The sequence below is a fragment of the Muntiacus reevesi genome, chromosome 5 (assembly GCF_963930625.1).
Source record: "Muntiacus reevesi chromosome 5, mMunRee1.1, whole genome shotgun sequence".
NCBI classification, from domain to species: domain Eukaryota; kingdom Metazoa; phylum Chordata; class Mammalia; order Artiodactyla; family Cervidae; genus Muntiacus; species Muntiacus reevesi.
The window spans coordinates 70,757,528-70,777,662 of record NC_089253.1 but is presented as its reverse complement, the minus strand read 5'-3'; the positions used below and the strand labels follow the sequence as shown (position 1 = coordinate 70,777,662).

Genomic DNA, 20,135 nt, shown 5'->3' with positions numbered 1-20,135 from the left:
ATAACAGTGTAACAATTAAAGTTACTGAAATTAAAGTTGCTGAAAGTAGAGCTTAAAAGTTCCCAGTGCAGAAAAAAGAAAAAAAAACAAAAACCAAAAAACAAAAGATAAAGAAAAAAAAAAGTTCCCAGTGCAAGAAAAAAACTTGTAATTGTGTAGGGTGATAGAGGTTAACTACTTATTGAGGTGATCATTTCACAATACATAAATATAGAATCATTATGTTTTACACCTGAAACTAATATAACATTATATATCAGTTATATCTCAAAAAAGTTATCAATAACACCCACACTCAAGCTATGGAGACTTAAAAGCACTATAGCACTTAAATTTTTTAGCTATTTTTAATCTTCCTTTCTTAAGCTATTTAAGTAGACTTTGGTCTCATATAAAAATTGGAAAATATTGAAAACACATATACTTTATATTCAAAAAAACAAAAGTTCTTTTTTTTCATAATTGATAAATGCCAGCAAAACAAACAAAAACTCTTCTCTTTCATCAATAAAACATTTTCCCTTTGTGTTGTTGCTAAGTCGTGTCTGACTCTTTGCAACCCCATGGACTGTAGCCTGCCAGCCTCCCCTGTCCATGGGATTCTCCAGGCAAGCAGAATGGAGTGGGTTTCCATTTCCTCCTCCAAGTGTCCCTTTACCCAGAGTTAAAGACTGCCATAGTCTTTAACTGCCTCTGCAGCTGCTGGAAAAATAACCTACTTTTGAAGAGAGGTTATAAATTTTCTTCCAAGGATAGAGTTTGGTTGATCCATAAACTGATTATTTGTGACTTCATATCTACTAAATGCTATCACTTTGTCTCAGCGTTCACTGCCCTTAAATTCTTCATTGAAATCAACACAGTAGATTCAACTGTTCATGAAATTTTCTTTTCCCTCCCTTGGCCTCTTTGACATGGTTCTATTATGCCTGGTTTATTTCTTTGACTGCTTCTTTTCAATTGCCTTTTCGAGAGCTTCTTCCTCCAGGCACTCCTAAAAAAAATAATGCTCTCATTTTCTTTCCAGGACCCAATCCTTCTCATATCCCATGTGAAGTCCAATGACACTTTCACTCCCACCCTTCAATATAATGTTGTGTGAATGACCTCTCCAATCCCACATTTCTAACTTCTGTTTATAAAAAACATGCTTTCTTTTTTAACCTAGATCTTGCACAGACACTTTGAATTTAAGGAATCCAAGACTAAATTCATTCTATTTGTGTTAGAACTCAAATGCATTCCTCTTCTTTCCTTCTTTTGGCTGCTAACATGACATTGCCATTGCCTTCTTGGGTCTAATCTTCCCTCCTCCCCATCCATACCTAACCACGTACCAAAAATCCAGCTCCAAGGCAGCACCACCTTTCAATTGCCATTACTTCTCACTCACTATAGAATAATGTTATGCTGACACTTCCCTGTTGGTCCAGTGGCTAACACTCTGTGCTCCCAATGCAGGTGGCCCAGGTTCAATCCCTGGTCAGGGAACTAGATCCCACATGCTGCAACTACTGATCCCTCAAGCCACGACAGAGATCGAAGATTCCACGTGCCACAACTAAGACTTGGCACAATAAACTACTTAAATAAAATTGAAACCTTTAAAAGACAGAATAATGTTCTGTTATCTTGAGGTGTCTCTCTGCTGTCAGTCATGCATCATACATACTGTTATCCATCATGCCATACCTCTTCAAAATAGTATCTTCAATTGGCTATACCTTGTACACAGAATAAAGCTCAGATTCTACTATTTGGACTTTGCAGTTCTCTATCATCTGGATCCAATCTATTATCGCCTTTCATATTTCTTCCCCACTACTCCCTTTCCATAAGACAACCTAGCAATCAAAATGAATCTTCTCCTTATTTCTCCCATGGCCCTTTATGAGTACCCAAAGTCACCCATGGTACCCATCACACTGTTTTTTTAGAGCTATTTGTGCTTGTCTGTTTCCCTGCTTAGGTGGTAAATCTCTGGAGGGCTTGTTTTTATCACCTCCCTGTGCTCAAAGGAGCATCTTTAGTGGAATAAGATAGATGTTATCTTTTGTGGATGTTTATTGAATAAATATGAGCTGTATATAGCCTCCGCTTCTGCTCACAGAATTTGAAGTTCAATTCAAGGTTGACCCTCAGCACAGCTATGAGGTAAGCCTTCACCGCTGCAAGATATTCCCTTTCAGGGACTTTCCTGGCAGTCCAGTGGTTAAGACTCTGAGCTTCCAGTGCAGGAAGCATGGGTAAGATTCCTGGTTGGGGATCCTGCATGCCACATGGCATAGCAAAATAAAATCAAATATACCTGGGAATTCCTTGTTGGTCCAGTGGTTAGGACTCTGCAATTTCACCGCTGAGGATGTGGGTTCAATCCTTCATTAAGGAACTATGATCCCACAAGCTGTGTCGCCAAAATGTTTTTTAATTTTTAAAAGGAATTTCCCTGGTGGTCCAGTGGTTAAGACTCCATGCTTCCACTGCAGGGGGCATGGTTTTGATCCCTGGTTGGGGCTCTAAGGCTGTGAGGCGCAGCCACAAATTTAAATACATATATATAGCCTCTTTCTTTTACTTACAGATGCTCAGCACCCTCTTATTCACTTCTGCCTTCCTTAGACCCCTTACTGGGGTGCCCACACAGACCCCTCCTTTTGAGCAAGTCAAATGCCCAGACTTTTTTCCTTCCCAGTTTCTTACCAAAACTTACACTTCCCTGAGATGCACTTCAGACTCCAATCTTTCTCATTCTGTAGATCAAGAGACTAAGGCCCAGCAAGGTGACATGAACTGCCCAAGTCCATGTGACCTACTAGCAGGCCTAGCTGAGATGGAAACTAGTCTCTTGACTCTAAGTCCACTGCTCGCTCTTTCACACTTAGCTGCCCACCCTGTCTCTCAGCCCCTCCAGTTCTGGCTGCTGTGAAAGATTGGCAAGGACTGGCCTCTAAGGCATCTCTCTTTTTGCAACAGTTATCAGTGCTCTAGCTCTCAGGAACAGATCCTGGGGAGAGCTCTCCTTCCTTCCCCTCCTGGCGATTGTTTGGTCGGTCTCTTCCTAGCTTCTGAACACAGAGACGCTGTCTAGGCTGGGATCCGGAAAGCCTGCACATTTTCTGCAAAGCGCTTTCTCATGGCTGTGTGGTTACTGATCCTCACAGCATAACACAAACCTCCCACGCGTCACAGAAACCATGGCAGCAGAACTCCAGAGGCATCACCCTGCAGTTTCACAACTTCCTGGGGCGGAAGAGCTCCATTCACCAATACGAGGTAATTTCTGTGAAGGGGATCTAGCATCCTTAAAAGCAGTCATGAATGAGTCTTTTCAGTACTACTTGGAAGGAAGTCAGGGACTTCACAATTGACACTGGGCAGTAATGCCATTCAACAGCAGCCACGCAAGAGATATATGAACGCCTCCGGGCAGAACAAAGACCAGCTGAATCAGCCAAGGGCAGTTACTTCTACAAAGCGCATTTACCTGAATAGGAACTTGAAGGGTTTTCAAGGAATGACACTGTATCCTTTCCAAAAGTGTCATGTGTTCTTTGCTCATCTTGTAAAACTAGGAATCGAAATTTAAATTTTATTCTAGTTTGGTCTTGGTGCCATATTTTAGGATTTAATCATCAGGGCTGATCCGAGGAAGCGTTGCATTTTTTTTTTTTTTTCCAGATGGAAAAACGAAGCACTGAAAGTTTGTCTTTTCTGCAAGATTTGATTTTAGAATTATGGGTGTTTGATGTTGAAGGAACTTTGTAGTACATCTAAAGTAAAAGTGAACGTCACTCAGTCGTGTCCAACTCTTTGCGACCCCACGGACTATACACTCCATGGAATTCTTCAGGCCAGAATACTGGAGAGGGTAGCCTTTCCCTTCTCCAGGGGATCTTCCCTACCCAGGGATCGAGCCGAGGTCTCCCACATTGCAAGCAGATTCCTTACCAGCTGAGCCACAAAGAAAGCCCAAGGTTACTGGAGAGGATAGCCCTCCTCCAGAAGATCTTCCCGCCCCAGGAATTGAGTCAGGGCCTCCTGCATTGCAGGCAGATTCTTTACCAACTGAGCTATGAGGGAACCCCCAGTACATCTAAACCAACCATATATTTTAGACATAAAGAACTGGCCCCTCACCTAATACAATTATCTACTCTATCTTGTGAAATTTATTTTACATTAGAGACAGGAATTAATGGAGGAGGAATTTGGGCACTAACTTGTAGTTATAACTTATATAGTTATAAGTTATAACTTATAGTTGTTATATCGTTAGGACTGAGTGGGTGCACAGGCCTGACTGAAATGACCACTCTGGACTTTATCTGTTTGCCTTCAATTTCTTTCCATTCCATTTCCCATTGTACAAAGTAGATGACCACTTTAGGTTTACTTTGGGAAGTATGTGAGTGTCCACACTGCTTTATGGTAATATTAAAATAATTCCTTTATTATTTTAATAAACAGGCAATGAAAAATTAGTCCATCTATCTAGGAAACAAATGAAAAATTTTATTTGAGCTGTATATGAGGATTATTACCTGGGAACAGCATCTGAGAAAACTCTGAGAACTGTTCCACTAATTAGAAGTCAAGGCAACATTATATGTTTTTTGAGACAGAAGGCTGGTAACATCAAATTGTTAGGGGTACTACCAACTAAAATTGCTTGCCCTGGCCCGGCACCATAGTAATCACTTGCATGAGTTATCCTTACAAAAGGAGGTCTTGGTTAGGAACAAGGAACTAACAAGCTACCATTAACCAGAAGAATTCATGAGAGGTCAGGAAGAGAGACGAGACTCCAGTGCATGTGTCTTGCCACCCTCCCAGAAACTTGCTTGCTGGAATCCATTTTGGCTGAGTGATGGGCACACCACCAGGAAGGACCCTGAGTCAGAGTGATTGGCCAGAGACAACCTGAAACCAACAAGATTACCGTAAAACCCAAGACTGTGAACCACATGGCCGAAGAGTTCTCCTGGGTTTCCTCACCCTGCGGCTCTCCACCAGGGCACTCCTTCCCAATAAAGTCTCTTACTTTGTCAACACCTGTGTTTCCTCAGACAATTCACTTCCATGTGTCAGAGAGAGCCCATTCTTGGGCCCTGGAAGGGGTCCCTTTTCCTGCAACAAAATGACATATTATTGATAGCTTACATAATCCAGATGTAAGTGCCATGTGATCCCTTATGAGATCAAGAAGGAATGTTATCTTTTTCAGCTTTTACTTTTTAGAAAAATCATTTAAATGTGCTTAAAGGGTCTTCTCTTTGAGCAGTCATGTACAGATGAGAGTTGGACCATAAAGGCTGAGTGCCAAAGAATAGATGCTCTCCAACTGTGATGTTGGAGAAGACTCTTGAGAGTCCCTTGGACAGCAAGGAGATCAAACCAGTCAATCCTAAAGAAATCATCCCTGAATATTCATTGGAAGGACTGAAGCTGAAGCTCCAATACTTTGGCCACCTGATGCGAAGATCTGACTCATCAGAAAAGACCCTGATGCTGGGAAAGGGCAGGAGGAGAAGGTGCCGACAGAAGATGAGGTGGTTAGACAGTATCACCAACTCAATGGACCTGAGCTTGAACAAACTCAGAAAGATAGTGAAAGACAGGGAAGCCTGGCGAGCTGTCGTCCATGGGGTTGCATAGTCTGACACAATTTAGCAACTGAATAACAAAAGGTTCTTCTCGGAGACACACAGATATATTTCTTCATTAAAAAAAACAGATAAGACACACTCAGGATGGCACTGTGACAACCTACCTTGACAATGTGTGGGAAAATACTTTAAAAAATATGAAGTGCTTTGTAAAAGAAGTGGGTTTTTCTACTTACCCTATGTACACATTCCATTTATTCCTCCAGGAAATACTTATTGCACATTATGTGCCAAGTCCTGGGACAGACACTGAATATAAAGGACACAAAATGACATCCCAACCTTCAGGAGTTTACAATGAAGCCTGTTCCTGAAATTGGCAACACCTCCATCCCAACAAAACAAACAAAAAAACAAGTAAGTGAGATTCCTTGTTATGCTATGTACGAACTTACTTCTTTTTTTCCTAGCATCATCATGAGTGAAGTGAGTGAAGTAGCTCAGTCGTGCCCGACTCTGTGCGACCCCATGGACTGTAGCCTACCTGGTTCCTCCTTCCATGGGATTCTCCAGGCAAGGATACTGGAGTGGGATGCCATTTCTTTATCCACGGGATCTTCCCGACCCAGGGATCGAATCCGGGTCTCCGCATTGCAGGCAGACACTTTAACCTCTGAGCCACCTATATAGTTAATTAATAGCTTACTATCCATATCAACCACCATAATTTTAAGCTCCATGGAACAAGTATTTCACCTCTTTTGGTCTCTGCTTTATACTCAAAGCCTTGCGTGCCTGACACAGAAGAGGAGCAATGTTATTTGTTGAATGGACGGAGAAACGAATCAAAGAGCAAATGGATGTCGAAAAACAAGACTGCAATACAGTATAATACGCACAGTATTAGGCGTGCATAGTGTGACGAGAATTTATATGAGCCGTTTAAAACTAGGCTTGACGGGGCTGACTTCCAGAAGAGAAATTAATCTTTTGAAACTCAGATACTTGCATGATACCGTCCCCCACTGGCCTGGCAGTAGCTTAACAGGTATTATTCTCTAGCAAGCCATCTAGAAGACTGGTTAAATGACTCAAAGCCCGGCGCGGACAACGTCCAATGAGGTCACCTCTGGCTAAAAGCCAGAATGAATAAAAGGGTTCAACCCCGCTACGGATACAGAACCGGGACTGAAGCCGGATCCCGGCCTCCACCGCGACGTTACACCCTTCGGGCGCCGCCGGTCACGTGATCCGGGCCGCGCCCGCCAGGGCGCCTAGGCTGTCCCGCGCACGCGCAGTGCTCCGGGCGGCGGAACCGAGGGCGCTGACAGCTTCCGGTTTGGTTTCCCCGCCCCCTGCGCGGCTGAAGCTCTCTGGGCTCCGCGGTGGCGGCTGGAACCGCGGCGGGGTGGCGGGGGCAGGGCGTGGTGAGGTAAGGTGAATGCCCCAGTGGGGTTCCCGGAGCCATGGCCTGCTCCATTGTCCAGTTCTGCTCCTTCCAGGACCTCCAGGCCGCCCGGGACTTCCTCTTCCCTCATCTGCGGGAGGAGACCCCCAGCGGCGCCGTGAGGAGGGACCCCAGTAAGTGCCCCCGCCTCGCTGCTCCCTTCCCCGCCTCCGCCCGCGGGACTAGCGCGGCGGGCTCGGGTCTCCTGCCCGCCCCGGCGCTCCTAGTTCCTCCCTCGCCTCCCCTTTCCTCTCCGCGCGGATCCCCTGACGTGGGTCCTGAAGCCGCGTCCGCCTGCCCCGACTGCGTCGGTGTTGTCTTCCTCTCGCCTAAGCCACTCCGCCCTCTGGCCAAACACTGCGTCTAGCTTGCTCTGCTCTCTGCCTAGCCCACTTCCCCACCCCCCAACTCCTAGTTTTCTCTCTGAGTCTCTTCTCCGTCTCCCCTCCCTCCGTCCGGGGTCCCCGGTTCCACACCTCCTGCCCCGGGATCGCATCCTCCCCCCCACTCCTCGCCAGCTGTCAGCACGCTAGCCTGGTTTCGCCTGAACCCCCATCCCATGCTCCTCCGTGTTTGGGACTGTGTGGCCTTCTGCTGTTTCCCTTTCCGAAAGTGTCTGTCATCGCCCACACTCTGCCTTCTTCCATCCCCTTTCTTCCCATTCAGGTTTAGAAAATAAGTGATTGACAAGTGAGAGACTCCTTAGGTGGTGAGTTGGAGGCTCCCAAATAAAGGAAAATAACCTGTCGGGGAGTGAGAAGCCCCATCAGGAGTTAAAATCACAGCAGCTTGGTCATGAAAAGTTAATGAGACGAGAAGCCTTCTACCTGTTATTATCATCAAACAGCGTGACTTGCCCACGTAGTGTAAAACTCCAAGTCTGTTTATTAGCTGCTGCAGAATTCCTCAGAATTTCCTACGTTTTACCTTTTAAAGGGGCTGTTTTGTGTGTCAGTTGTTTTGTGTTTCCATTTTACTGCAAAGCCGTGTGTCCAGTTACTTCGTGCTATATTCGAATGGTGATGAAAAGCCCACTAAATAAGTTTCTCTCCGTTTTTAAAGTTTAGAAGGTATCAAATCACACCTGTTTATGAATATTAGCTCTGTGCCCGTCGATGGTGCTGCCAATCAAGTGAGACTGATGGTCTCTGTCCTCTTCAGGAGCAGTACAGTTTACTGGGACAAATAAGTTAACCCCTACCGTACAGTGTGAACCATATTTATACATATGGCACTAGGAGATACAGTCCTTGAAGTGGGGGTACTTAAGTCTACCTTTGAAGTGGTGCTTAGATGAATAGGGGAGAGGGAATAGCACGTGTAGCGGAAGGGAGGCCTGAAATGGCATGGTATTTAGCTAAGAAAGGCTGAATGACTGAAGAGCAGGGTGTGAGGAAAAGAGCCTTGAAGGTAATGAGGAGCATGATCATGAGAAGCCTTGGGAAGGGAGTCAGATGCATCTGAAGACATTAAACAAAGGAATGATGTGATGAAATTTGTACTTAACGGAATCGGCAAAGTTCTTACATACCTGTTAAGTGTGTTGGCAGCAGTATGGAGGAGAGATAGGAAGCAGGGAACTTCTTTCTGAGGATATTTCAGTAACCCATGCAAAAGTGATGCAAGCATGGACTAAAGTAGCTTCAGTAGGACTTGAGATCAGCGGCTAGATCAGGAAGATTTTAAGATAGAATCTGCAGGACCTAATGAAGATCTGGTGCTGGGGGTTGTAGCTGGTGAGTGAGAGGGAGGTGAGGATGCCTTTGGCTTTTGACTTGGGCAAGAGTTTCTAATGAAAGGGAATGAAGGAGATCGGTTTTGGATCTTTTACATCTTAAATGCTTCTAGTTTGTCCAGTTTTAAATGTATGCAGTGTCCAGTCGAACAGGTCTAAAACTTAATAAAGATCCCTGGCCTTGAGGTGTGAACTCAGGAGTTACCAGTAAAAAGTGTCAATCCGTCTCAACGGTTATAAATATAGTGAAATGAATGCAGGCCAAGTTTAAGTCAAATAGAGGTGAATGGGAAGAAGACAACAGAAAGAGAGGAAAACTAGGTGAAAGTAATGCCGCAGAAGTGAGAGAGAATCTGATGCAAGGGACGAGTGGTCAGTAGTTGTGAATGCAGCAGAGATCAGCTAAGATGAGGATGGAAAAGTGTTCATTGGCTTTGGGAGGATGGAGGTGACTAGGACCTTAGGACAGTTTCAGGGGAACGGCAGGAGAGGAGTTAAAAAATAAATTTGCCTATTCCAAGGACCCAGGTTGTGAACTATGTTGGACATAGGACTGTAGATAAAGGATGCAGAGGAAGGAACACATTTCCTCTATCCCATTGCCACTCCCCTTGTCCAGGCCACCATCTTCTCTCACCTACTCAGTGAGACTACTCTTCTTTTAATAGATCTTCCTGCTTCTACTGTTGGTTTTGGTTTTTTCCTTATGTGTGACAGTTTGCATCTGCTAATCCCAGTCTCCCAATCCTTCCTGCCCCTAACCCCCGCCCCTGTGGCAACCATAAGTCTATTCTGTGTCCGTAAGTCTGTTTTTGTTTTGTAGATATGTTCATTTGTGTTGTATTTTAGATTTCACGTGTAAGTGGTATATGGTATTTTGCAAATGGCATTATTTCATTCTTAATGGCTGAGTACTATTCTGTTGTGTGTGTATATATATGTGTGTGTATTATATATACACACCACATTTTCTTTATCCATTCATCTGTTAGTGGACATTTAGATTGTTTCCATGTCTTGGCTATTGCGCATAGTGCTGCTGTGAACATAGGGGTGCATGTATCTTTTTGAATTACAGTTTTGTCTGGGTATATCCTCAGGAGTGGGATTGCTGGTGGGTCATAAGTCGGTTCTATTTTTAGGTTTTTTTTTTTTTTTTTTGAGGAACCTCCATACTGTTTTTCATAGTGACTGAACCAACTTTTATTCCTACTGACAGGGTAAGAAGGTTCCCTTTTCTCCATACCCTCTCTAGACTTGTTAATTTGTAGACTTGTTAATGGTTTCTTGTAGTTAGTTCCAAAAGCTGTCAAAGTGAACTTTTAAACAATTTAATCATAACAGTCTTCTCTCTATAACTGTCTGTGGTTTCACTTGCAGTTAATATAAAATCCAAAGTTCTCACATGGCTTAAAGGCGCCATGTGAGTGGCTTAGAGGCGCCACTTCCTGCTGCTTCTTGTACCTCATACTCTTCTCCCCTTGTTTCTTATGCTTCAGACACTTTTGTTGTTAAAGCTGTGATGTGCTTAGTCGCTCAGTCATGTCCAGCTCTTTTCGACCCCATGGACTGGAGCCTGCCAGGCTGCTCTATCCATGGGATTCTCCAGGCAAGACTACTACAGTGGGTTGCCACGCCCTCCTGCATGGGATCTTCCCAACCCAGGGATCGAACCCGGGTCTCCCTCATTGCAGGCAGATTCTCTGCCGTCCGAGCCTCCAGGAAAACCCACCAAGGTCGTTTGTACCTGAGACCGTTGCCCTTGCTCTTGTCCCCACCTTGGATGTTCTCTGCAGATCCTTGCATGCTCAGTGCATCTCAGAGAGACCTTTTTTGAGTATGTCATCTAAAACAGACATCACTGTTCCCCTTTTCTCATTTGTTACTTGCAGTCATTTCATCTTGTTTATGTTCATCACCAAGTCTGTATTGTCCAGTATGGTCGTTTCTTGCCAGAACTAACCGTAGAAGTAGGGCAGTTGCTACTGAGGAACAGAATTTTTACTTTTACTTAATTTTAATTAAATTTAAGTAGTCAGATATGGCTGGTGGCTGCCATGTTGTATGGCACAGTTATGAATGCTAAAATGTGAGCAGCTACAGATTGAATACTTGTGCAGGGTCACACAGTGAAGAGTAGCCATAGGCTATGAATTTGATCCAGGCGTTTGGGAATATAATCATACCCTAGACATCAGATTAATTTATAACATGCCTGTAGGTTTCCAAATACGATTTAATTTATTACCCTTTTAAATAAAATTCTTTGGAATACGTATGTTGGTATTATTGCGGCTGCTAGCAATTCAAGTGGAAAATAAGTGGAGAAAGAACCTCCTAATCAGTGAACCCCTTTGCCAGATCTGTATTTTACAGTTAAAATGGTGCTTTAATTTAGAAATGAAAGTCTGAAAAATAGCTTGTCCTGTTGTAAATAGTTTACTTGCAATTCTTGGAATGACTGGTTTACAGATCTCAGTAATCACTCTGGCCATCTTTTACAAAACATCAGACTTTGTGAAGAGTTCATCGTTAAGAAAATCTGAACCTATATTTTTGTGAGGGTGAAAATTTACATTGTAAAAATGAAGCGATGGTGGTATTTGGTTTTGCTTTTCTTCACTTTGTTAGTGTTGTGAGTGATGACTTTATTGAGAAATAGAAATCATGAGATCATTTTATTTAGCTTATATAGTTTTGCTTTTAGTATATATCTTTTTAAAAAATATTTGTTTGCTCTTGTTGGTTGCTGCATGATGGATCTTCTTTGCATCATGAAGGATCTTTCGTTGCAAAGCACGAATTCTCTAGTTGTGACACGCAGGCTTAGCAGTTGGGGTGCGTGGGCTCTGCTGCGTGTGGGATCTTAGTTCCCCAATCAGAGATAGAACTTAAGTTTCTTGCATTACAAGGCGGATTCTTAACCACTGGACCACCAGGAAAGCCTCAAGCTTATATAGTTTAATTTCTTATAGCAGCTCATCTCTGGAGGATGTGTAAACAGCCCCCTCCCGCAAAAAATAAAAAAGAAAACTGAATTACTTGTCATGATTTGTCCTGGGCAGCTGATAATCTTGAAGACTTGTCTGTTGGTTTAATGTTTTTGTTTGTTTTGTTTGTTTCTTTTTTTAATGTAGATGGCTGCTGTTGACAAAGTGAGGCCTAGTACTGGGCACCCTGAACTCAAAACTGTACCTCTGTGTTTGATGTCAGAGAATAAATAACAGTATGACTTATGTTACTTTGTATCATCAACTATAAAATGAGACTGTCCTCTATTGCTTTAAAAGAGATCTTGAACCCTACTTCCCAGTGTTTACATTAATACATACTAATAAATGTTAATAATTGTTTATTTGCTCTGCTTAGTTACTCAGTCGTGTCTGACTCTTTGCGACCCCATGGACTGTAGCCTGCCAGACTCCCCTGTCCATGGGATTCTCCAGGCAAGAATACTGGAGTGGGTTGCCGTGCCCTCCTTCAGAGGATCTTCCCAACCCAGGGATCGAACCCAGGTCTTCCACATTGCAAGCAATTAATAACTGGTTCTACTCAATCAGATGCTGTTTTCGACATAAAATTTGCTCTCATATTTTGAAATTTTGGAGATGGGCAGTAGTATAACCTGGCCTATAACCTGGCCTACAGTGACATGATTTCCAGGAGACTGGATTTCTATACCAGAGTTTTCTGATATTTATAATTGCTGGTTTCTATCCCTGGGTTGGGAGGATCCCCTGGAGAAGGGAACAGCTACCTACTCCAGTATTCTGGGTGAATTCCACTGATAGAGGAACCTGGTGGTCTGCAGTCCATGGGGTTGCAAAGAATCGGACACAACTGAGTGACTTTGATTTTCATTTTTTTTAGCCAAAAAAAAAAAAAAAAAGAAATACATGTACAGATAGGGAGAATCAGACTATTTGGAAGTAATTTATGTACTATAATATTGTGGATCTGTTAATTTACCTGGGCTTCCCTGGTGGCTCAGTTGTTGAAGAATCTGCCTGCAGTGCATGGCAACCCACTGCAGTGTTCTGGCCTGGAGCATCCTCATGGACAGAGGAGCCTGGCAAGCTGCAGTCCGTGGGGTCGCAAAGAGTCGGGCACATCTGAGCAATCCCGCACAGCACAGCACATTAATTTACGTAATAGTAAGTTAACTTTCTGTTAACATTCTAATGAGGTAGAGAGCAGCCTCTACCTTCCTTCTTGCTCTTTTATCAGAAAGATAGAAGAAGATAAAGCATACAGGAAATACCTTGGAGTCATCAATTAAAGTTTGTTTTTGTCCAGTCACTAAGAAAAGTATGCTTTTTAGGATAACCTAAAGTCATGGACTCAATTTGGAATATTATAAATCATATAACGTATCCATTTTTTTTAATACTCAGTGAAATGCTTTCATTTGTGATCATAGTAGGGAGAGAAAAGTAATCTGAAAGTAGAATACTTATAAGAATTTCAGAAAATTTTTAGTTACTGCACTTCAGTAGCTGTTTAAGGTTGGAAGAGGGTCTTAGGAGATAAATTTCTGTCAGTGACAAAACTGACACGTGACTAGTTAATTCCTTTATTCAGCTGGTACTTATTGAGCATCTACTACATACAAAGTAGTCCTAAAGGTAAACAAAATAGGTCCCTCTCCTCAAGGACCTTTGAGCCAATAAAGGAGATAAGTATGTAAAAGAAGTGTTAGAGGTTCTGTGCTATAATTTGGCATATGAGAGTTGGAGAATGAAGGAGTGTTGGCGCATGCTATGTAGTGGACTCAGAAAAGTCTTCATGAAGGAACTGTTATTTTCACCATGTCTTAATAGTTTCACAGAAGTTCAGGTGGAGAGAAAATGGCCAGGCAAGGGATGTGAAACAATATGGGGTTCAGAAAGATGCAGATAGTAAATTTTGCTGGAAGAGTGGGATATTGTAGGATAAGGAGAGAGATTGGCAGAGGAATTTAGATTTTATGCAGTAGAAAGGAAATAAGAATACTTGGGAATTACAAGGAAATTTGCTCAGGGTTACTTGGGAACAGACAGTTTTAAATAGATTAGTTTCCAGATGCACCTGTGTAAATGCCTACTTTCTCACCCTACCTTCTGCTTTACTACACGAAGGCTTACTTCTCACACATTTTAAATATTATTATAGTAAGTTGCTTCCAAAGCATTTAAGCAGAAATTTGTGTTTAAGTCTCTATAAACTCCACCCCCATCCATCTCAACAAGAGATTTCCAAATAATATTTGCCATTTATGTTTAATAATTATTTCTTGAAGTTTGTGATAATGTTTTTTTCAGTTACCTACTTCTAATAATAAATGTAATGAAACAAGTAGGATAACTTAATACTTAGAGCCTTAGATCCCAAGAAAACTTTTTTGTCAATTCTCAACTCTTTTTGCAGAGAAATTTTCGGACTGATGATACATATCTGTATTACATTAAAATAGCATTCTGTGGAGGAAATAAAATGGAGATAAGAATTCAGTGAGAAAAAAGAACTTAGAAAATTATTGTTAGAGATACTAATCATAGTTTTAAAGTGGGTATTTGTGGGTATTATTTCCCAGAAGTATTTAGAATCCACTGAATAAATTTAAAAGGATGATATAACTACTATATTAAAATATCCATGTTTGGTATATCAGAAATTACACTTTTATGCAAGAGCTACGTATTATAGAAAAATTGTTTTGGTGTGTATATAATCAAAAAGCTTGAAGACATTCTGTGGAGCTGTCATTCCCAGTTTTTTTTCTTTTTTATTGTAACGTGCATAAAAAATGAAACCTAGGCCCTGAATAGTGAAAACAATTTTGAAGAAAGACGAAGTTGGAGGACTTTATTTTTTTTATTTTCAAAATGTATACAAAACTATAGTAATCAAAAATGTGGTACTGGCATAAAGACAGAGTAATGGAATAATGGATTAGAGAGCTCAGAAATAAACCCTTGCATATATGATCAGGTTTTTTGACAAGGGTGTCAAGACCACTCAAGGGGGAAAGGACAGTCTATTCAACAAGTGGTATTGGGAAAACTGCGTATCCAAATACAAAAGAATAGAGTTGGACCCTTATCTTATACCACATTCAAAAATTAACAAAAAAAAATGGATTAAAGACCTAAATATAAGACTTAATACTATAAAACTCATAGAGGAAAGCATCGGGGGGAAAACTCATGACATTGGATTTGGCAGTGGGTTTTTGGTTAGAACACCAAAAACACAGGCAAAAAAGCAAAAATAGGTAAATGGGGCTACATCAAGCCTGAAGACTTTAGTGAATTGAAAGATACAGTCAACAAAGTGAAAGTGCACCCTACAGAATGGAAGAAAATATTTGCAAATCATATATATGATAAAGGATCTGTATCCACAATATATAAAGAATTCCTATAGCCAAGTAACAGCAAAATATAACAAGTAAAAACTGAGCAAAGACTTGAATAGATTTTTCTCCAAAGATGTTATGCTGCTGCTGCTGCTGCTGAGTCACTTTAGTCGTGTCTGACTCTGTGTGACCCCATAGACAGCAGCCCATCAGGTTCCCCTGTCCCTGGGATTCTCCAGGCAAGAACACTGGAGTGGGTTGCCATTTCCTTCTCCAATGCATGAAAGTGAAAAGTGAAAGTGAAGTCGCTCAGTCATGTCCAACTCTTAGCGACTTCATGGACTGCAGCCTACCAGGCTCCTCCATCCATGGAATTTTCCAGACAAGAGTACTGGAGTGGGTTGCCATTGCCTCCTCCAAGATGTTATAGAAATGACGAGTCAACATATGATAGATACTCAGTATCGCTAATCATGAGCAGTGCAAATGAAAACCACAATAAGGTATCACCTCACACTCAATAGCTTGACTTATGTTAAAAAAATAAAAATAGAATAACAAGTGTTGGTGAGGATATGGAGAAACTGGAACTCTGTACACTGTTGATAGGATTGTAAAATGGTGCAACTGCTATGGAAAACAGTATGGAGTTTCCTCTAAAAATAAAAAAATAGAATTACTATATGCTTGAGCAATCTCACTTATGGGTGTATATCCAAAAGAACTGAAAATAGTATCTAGAAGAGATACTTGCACACCCATGTTCATAGAGGGATAGTTCATAAAAGCCAAGGAGTGGAACCAACTGAAATGTCCATTGGTGGATGAATGGAATAGGGTCTATAAGATGGAATATTATTCAGTCATTAAAAAGAAGGAAATCATATCACATGTGACAATATAAGTGACCTTGAGAACATTATGCTGTGTGAAAAATTAGCCAGTCAGAAAAAATCAATGTACGATTCCATTTATATGAGTTACCTAAAGTAGTTAAATTCATGGAAACAGGAAGTAGAATGGTAGTTACTAGGAGCTAGGGAGAGGGAGGAAAGGAGTCTTGTTTAATGAGTATTACAGTCTCAGATTTGCAAGATGGAAAAGTTCTGAAGCTCTGTTTCTCAACAATGTCGGTAAACACTACTGTGCACTTAAAAATGGTTATGTTAGCTTTTATGTTGTGTGTTGACAATGAAATATATAAATTAGTATGATAATAAAGAAATAGGTCATAAAATGTAAAACAAAGCTGTTCATCATGAGAAGTGACCTGCTAGAAGTTCCAGTAGCCCCAGGCCCTACCAAGCTATCCTGAGAGCTGAGAGGATCAATGTCTTGGCTCATCTGTAATACATTTGCAGTTCCCTGGGCATCTCTGCTATAGGCAGAGGGTAACCACTGATATAAGGCAAAAGTATAGCATTTCAAGATTTGATTTGCAGAGAGGTGGATTTGTTGGCTCTGAAAAGGGTAGGTTTTGTAGTTCAGAGTTAGAGGTAGGTGATCATTTGGGAGATGTTCATAGAACTCTACATCAGGGTCTTCAGAAGTAAAGACAGGACTGGTGACTCAGATGGTAATGCATCTGCCTACAATGCGGGAGACCCAGGTTCAAACCCTGGGTCGGGAAGATCTCCTGGAGAAGGAAATGGTAACCCACTCCAGTACTCTTGCCTGGAAAATCCCATGGATGGAGGAGCCTGGTAGGCTACAGTCCATGGGGTCGCAGAAAGTCAGACACAACTGGGCGACTTCACTTTGACCTTTAAAGCAGTGGCAGTAGTGATGGAGTTTGCAACTTGAGAAACATAGCAGTGTGAACCTATGCAAGGAATTTGAACTGAGAAATAGGACAACTAGGTTAATGTTTGAAAGGCATTTCTTTGTTAGCGAAGAAGAGAATGAATGGGAATGGTGGGGGAAAGTGGAAATAGAATGACCAGTTGGGTGGCCTTTGTAGTGGTCTGTCAAAAAGGGAGGTATCTTAGATTGGTATTCTTCAGATGGTATTTAATGGTCTACACAGTGACAGTTCGGGATCTGTATGACAGCAAGTGTTTCTGTACGACTACTGTGTTAATATCATTTGGGACTATCGAGACCCTAAATGAACTTTCCTCATGAGAAGGATTTCTTGAAATTCTTAGGTGTCTGCCATTCCATATTGCTCCTTTGGAAAGGTGACCAAAAAACAGTTCTTTGAACACAGATCATTTTTCTTTGTATCATGTGAGCCTAAGCCTCACATATAAATTCTTCAGAAGAGAGACTCTCAGGTCAAGAGAGATAATCACCTATTATTACATCGCCTCTATTTTTTTTAAGTGTATAAAATCAGACATAAAATCTGTCTTCTAGCTACTTATATCCCCCTTCCAGATGTTAAAACGTTAGTCTTAAGCTTTTTAGCGTAGTGGCCACTAACTATGTGTGGCTGTTTAAGTATAAATTAATAGAAGTTAAGTAAAAATAACAGTTCAGTTTTTCAATCATACTAATTACGTTTCAGTGGCCACATGTACCTACCTAGTGGCTGCGTAATGGACAGCACAGATATATAACACCACCATCATTACGGAAAATTCTATCATTATAAAGTGCTGCCTTAGTGAGAATCTTCCAGACTTTCTGCTTTAGACAGTAACCATACATGCTGTTGGGTGTTTTATTTATCTATTTTACATTTAAATTATGGCCTCATTTTTGTAAAATGTACATTCTGGAACTCTTTTGGTTAATTTTTAATGTCAACTGTTTTGACAGTGTCAAAAAATGTCAATTTTTTTTTTCAAGCTGTGTATATAATTGTAGCATTTTTTTCCCCTAATGTCTGTACAGTATTTCAGTGAAGACTACCAGGTTTTAGTTAAACATTCCCCTGTCAATGAACATTTAGATTATTTCCAATATCTTTGCTACAAGAAAATGTTCCAGTAACCATCCTTATACATGCTTTACCTATGATGTTAATATTTCTGTATGTAAATTTCTGGGATTGGAATTGCTGGATAATAGAAATTCACATTTTAGTTGTTGAGCAGAGTCACAGTCTAAAAGTTGGTCAGGTTTATTCCTGTCCATGGTAAACAGAAATGCTTATTTATACCCACACTTGTCATCTTCCTGTGTTATCAGTTTCTTTGATTTTTGCTCTTCGAATAAATGAAAAATGGTTCTTAGGCAATGGTAACATTATTATCAGACTTTACCTGTGTTTTTTTTTTAAGCAACAAGTAGTAGCAAGATTAAGCTGGTATTGGAAGAATTTACCGTACTATAAGGAAAGTTTTCTCACAAGGACAATCATATTAGAATTGATTAAGTAAGGAAGAGACTGAATTGGCTTTAGAATTTGCAGAAATTAGCTTTGGTGAGCAATGTTTATATACCTTCACCCTCATTTACGTTCCCTGTTCAGTCGCTCAGTCGTGTCCGACTCTTTGCGACCTCATGAACCGCAGCACACCAGGCCTCCCTGTCCATTACCAACTCCCGAAGTCTACCCAAACCCATGTCCATTGAGTTGGTGATGCCATCCAACCATCTCATCCTCTTTCATCCCCTTCTCCTACCTTCCCTGATTTTTTGTTATTTTCTGCTGCTTTGGATATAATAAATTCGTAACACATGAAGTTGTAGGAAACAACAATAAAAGATATATAAGTTCTATCTAATATACAAAATATATTGTTGCCCTTAGTCAGTGACTTCCTTTAAAAAATAAAATTAGTAGAAAGAAGAATGGGGCATATTAAATTTCTTCAAGTCTACAGTTTGTTTTTATCATTTTTCTTAGGATGGGTCTAAAGATTTCTTAGATTTGGAGCAAAAGAAGCATACTTTTTTTTTTTTTTTAACTTTATTTAGAGCAAGAAAAGTGAAAGTGTTAGTTGCTCAGTTGCCTTCAACTCTTTGCAAGTCTGTGCACTACTCTTCTCTCCGTGGAATTCTCCAGGCAAGAATACTGGAGTGCATAGCCATTCACTTCTCCAAGGGATCTTCTCCACCGCAGGATCAAACCTGGGTCTCCTGCATTGTAGGCAGATTTTTTTTTACCATCTGAGCCACCAGAAAAGCCCTTTAGAGCAAGAGGATACACTCTGTTTCTGCCTAAAGATATTTTCAGTTCTGTCCTTTTTTGAACTGTCAAAACATTCTCCTTGTGTGATGTAGGAGGCCACTTATTTGATAACAGGAGTCCTTGGAAATCTGGAACTGGAAGGAACCTTACAGACCTAGTCTGATTTAATCATGATGTTTTGAAAGAAACTCCTGTTTGTTGAAAATGGGATAGCCTCCTCATTTTAGATTGCTGCATATTTTTATGTGCTGAGAGGAATATGCTAATATAAAATTTATATTCCCATTTTCCATTTCTCTAGAAATAGAAAAAGATGAATAATTCTGAGACATAGGAAATTAAGCAGCTTCTCTATTCTTTAGTCTTTTTTTTCCCCCTTTGTATTGCTATGTGATGCTTTCTGTGGCTTGGCCAAGAAGAGCCAACTAAAATTGTTGAACCTACGAATTATTTGCAAGTTGTAGGTTCTGGAGGTTGGTGCTCTTTATAGAAACAAGTACATTCTCTTTTTCCTGTTTTAGAAGAACGGAAATGAATTTGCTTCAGTGCTAGTAAGATCTTTTCTTAGACCATGGAGATTAAATTTTCTTTTTCCTAACATTTAATGATTTCAGTTTCCCATTTAGTTTTTGATCTTGACGTACTCATATTGAGGAAGGCAAATACTGTCAAATTAATTGCCCACTTCTAGAATTCATTTTCCTTTTTAGCTTCAGGTTCTTTTTAAATGTGAAACTATTACTCAGTTTATGATGATAGACTGTTCAGAAGCACATTGGAATAATGTATATTTTAAATTAAGTAAAATTGTGAAAAGCAAAAGTTGAATTTCTCATTTAAGCTTTTGTTGGTAAAATAATTCATTCCTTGGAAATATACCTAAAAAGACATCTATTACTTCTTGATGCTTGAATTATAATGTTTTCTCC

The 20,135-nt window shown here is 40.8% G+C and overlaps 1 protein-coding gene across 2 annotated transcripts in view; it reads left to right on the top strand.

Annotated features, from left to right (window-relative positions):
• Nucleotides 1-6,948: 6,948 nt before the first annotated feature.
• RAB3GAP2 (RAB3 GTPase activating non-catalytic protein subunit 2) overlaps nucleotides 6,949-20,135 on the top strand; it is a 103,813-nt gene continuing 90,626 nt past the window's right edge. Inside the window, exon 1 of one of the 2 annotated variants that reach the window (XM_065938357.1) lies at nucleotides 6,949-7,187. In XM_065938357.1, the coding sequence (XP_065794429.1) occupies nucleotides 7,073-7,187 (115 nt within the window). In that variant the 5' untranslated portion in view covers nucleotides 6,949-7,072. The remainder of the gene's footprint in view (nucleotides 7,188-20,135) is intronic. The other variant, XM_065938356.1, reaches the window with a different exon arrangement.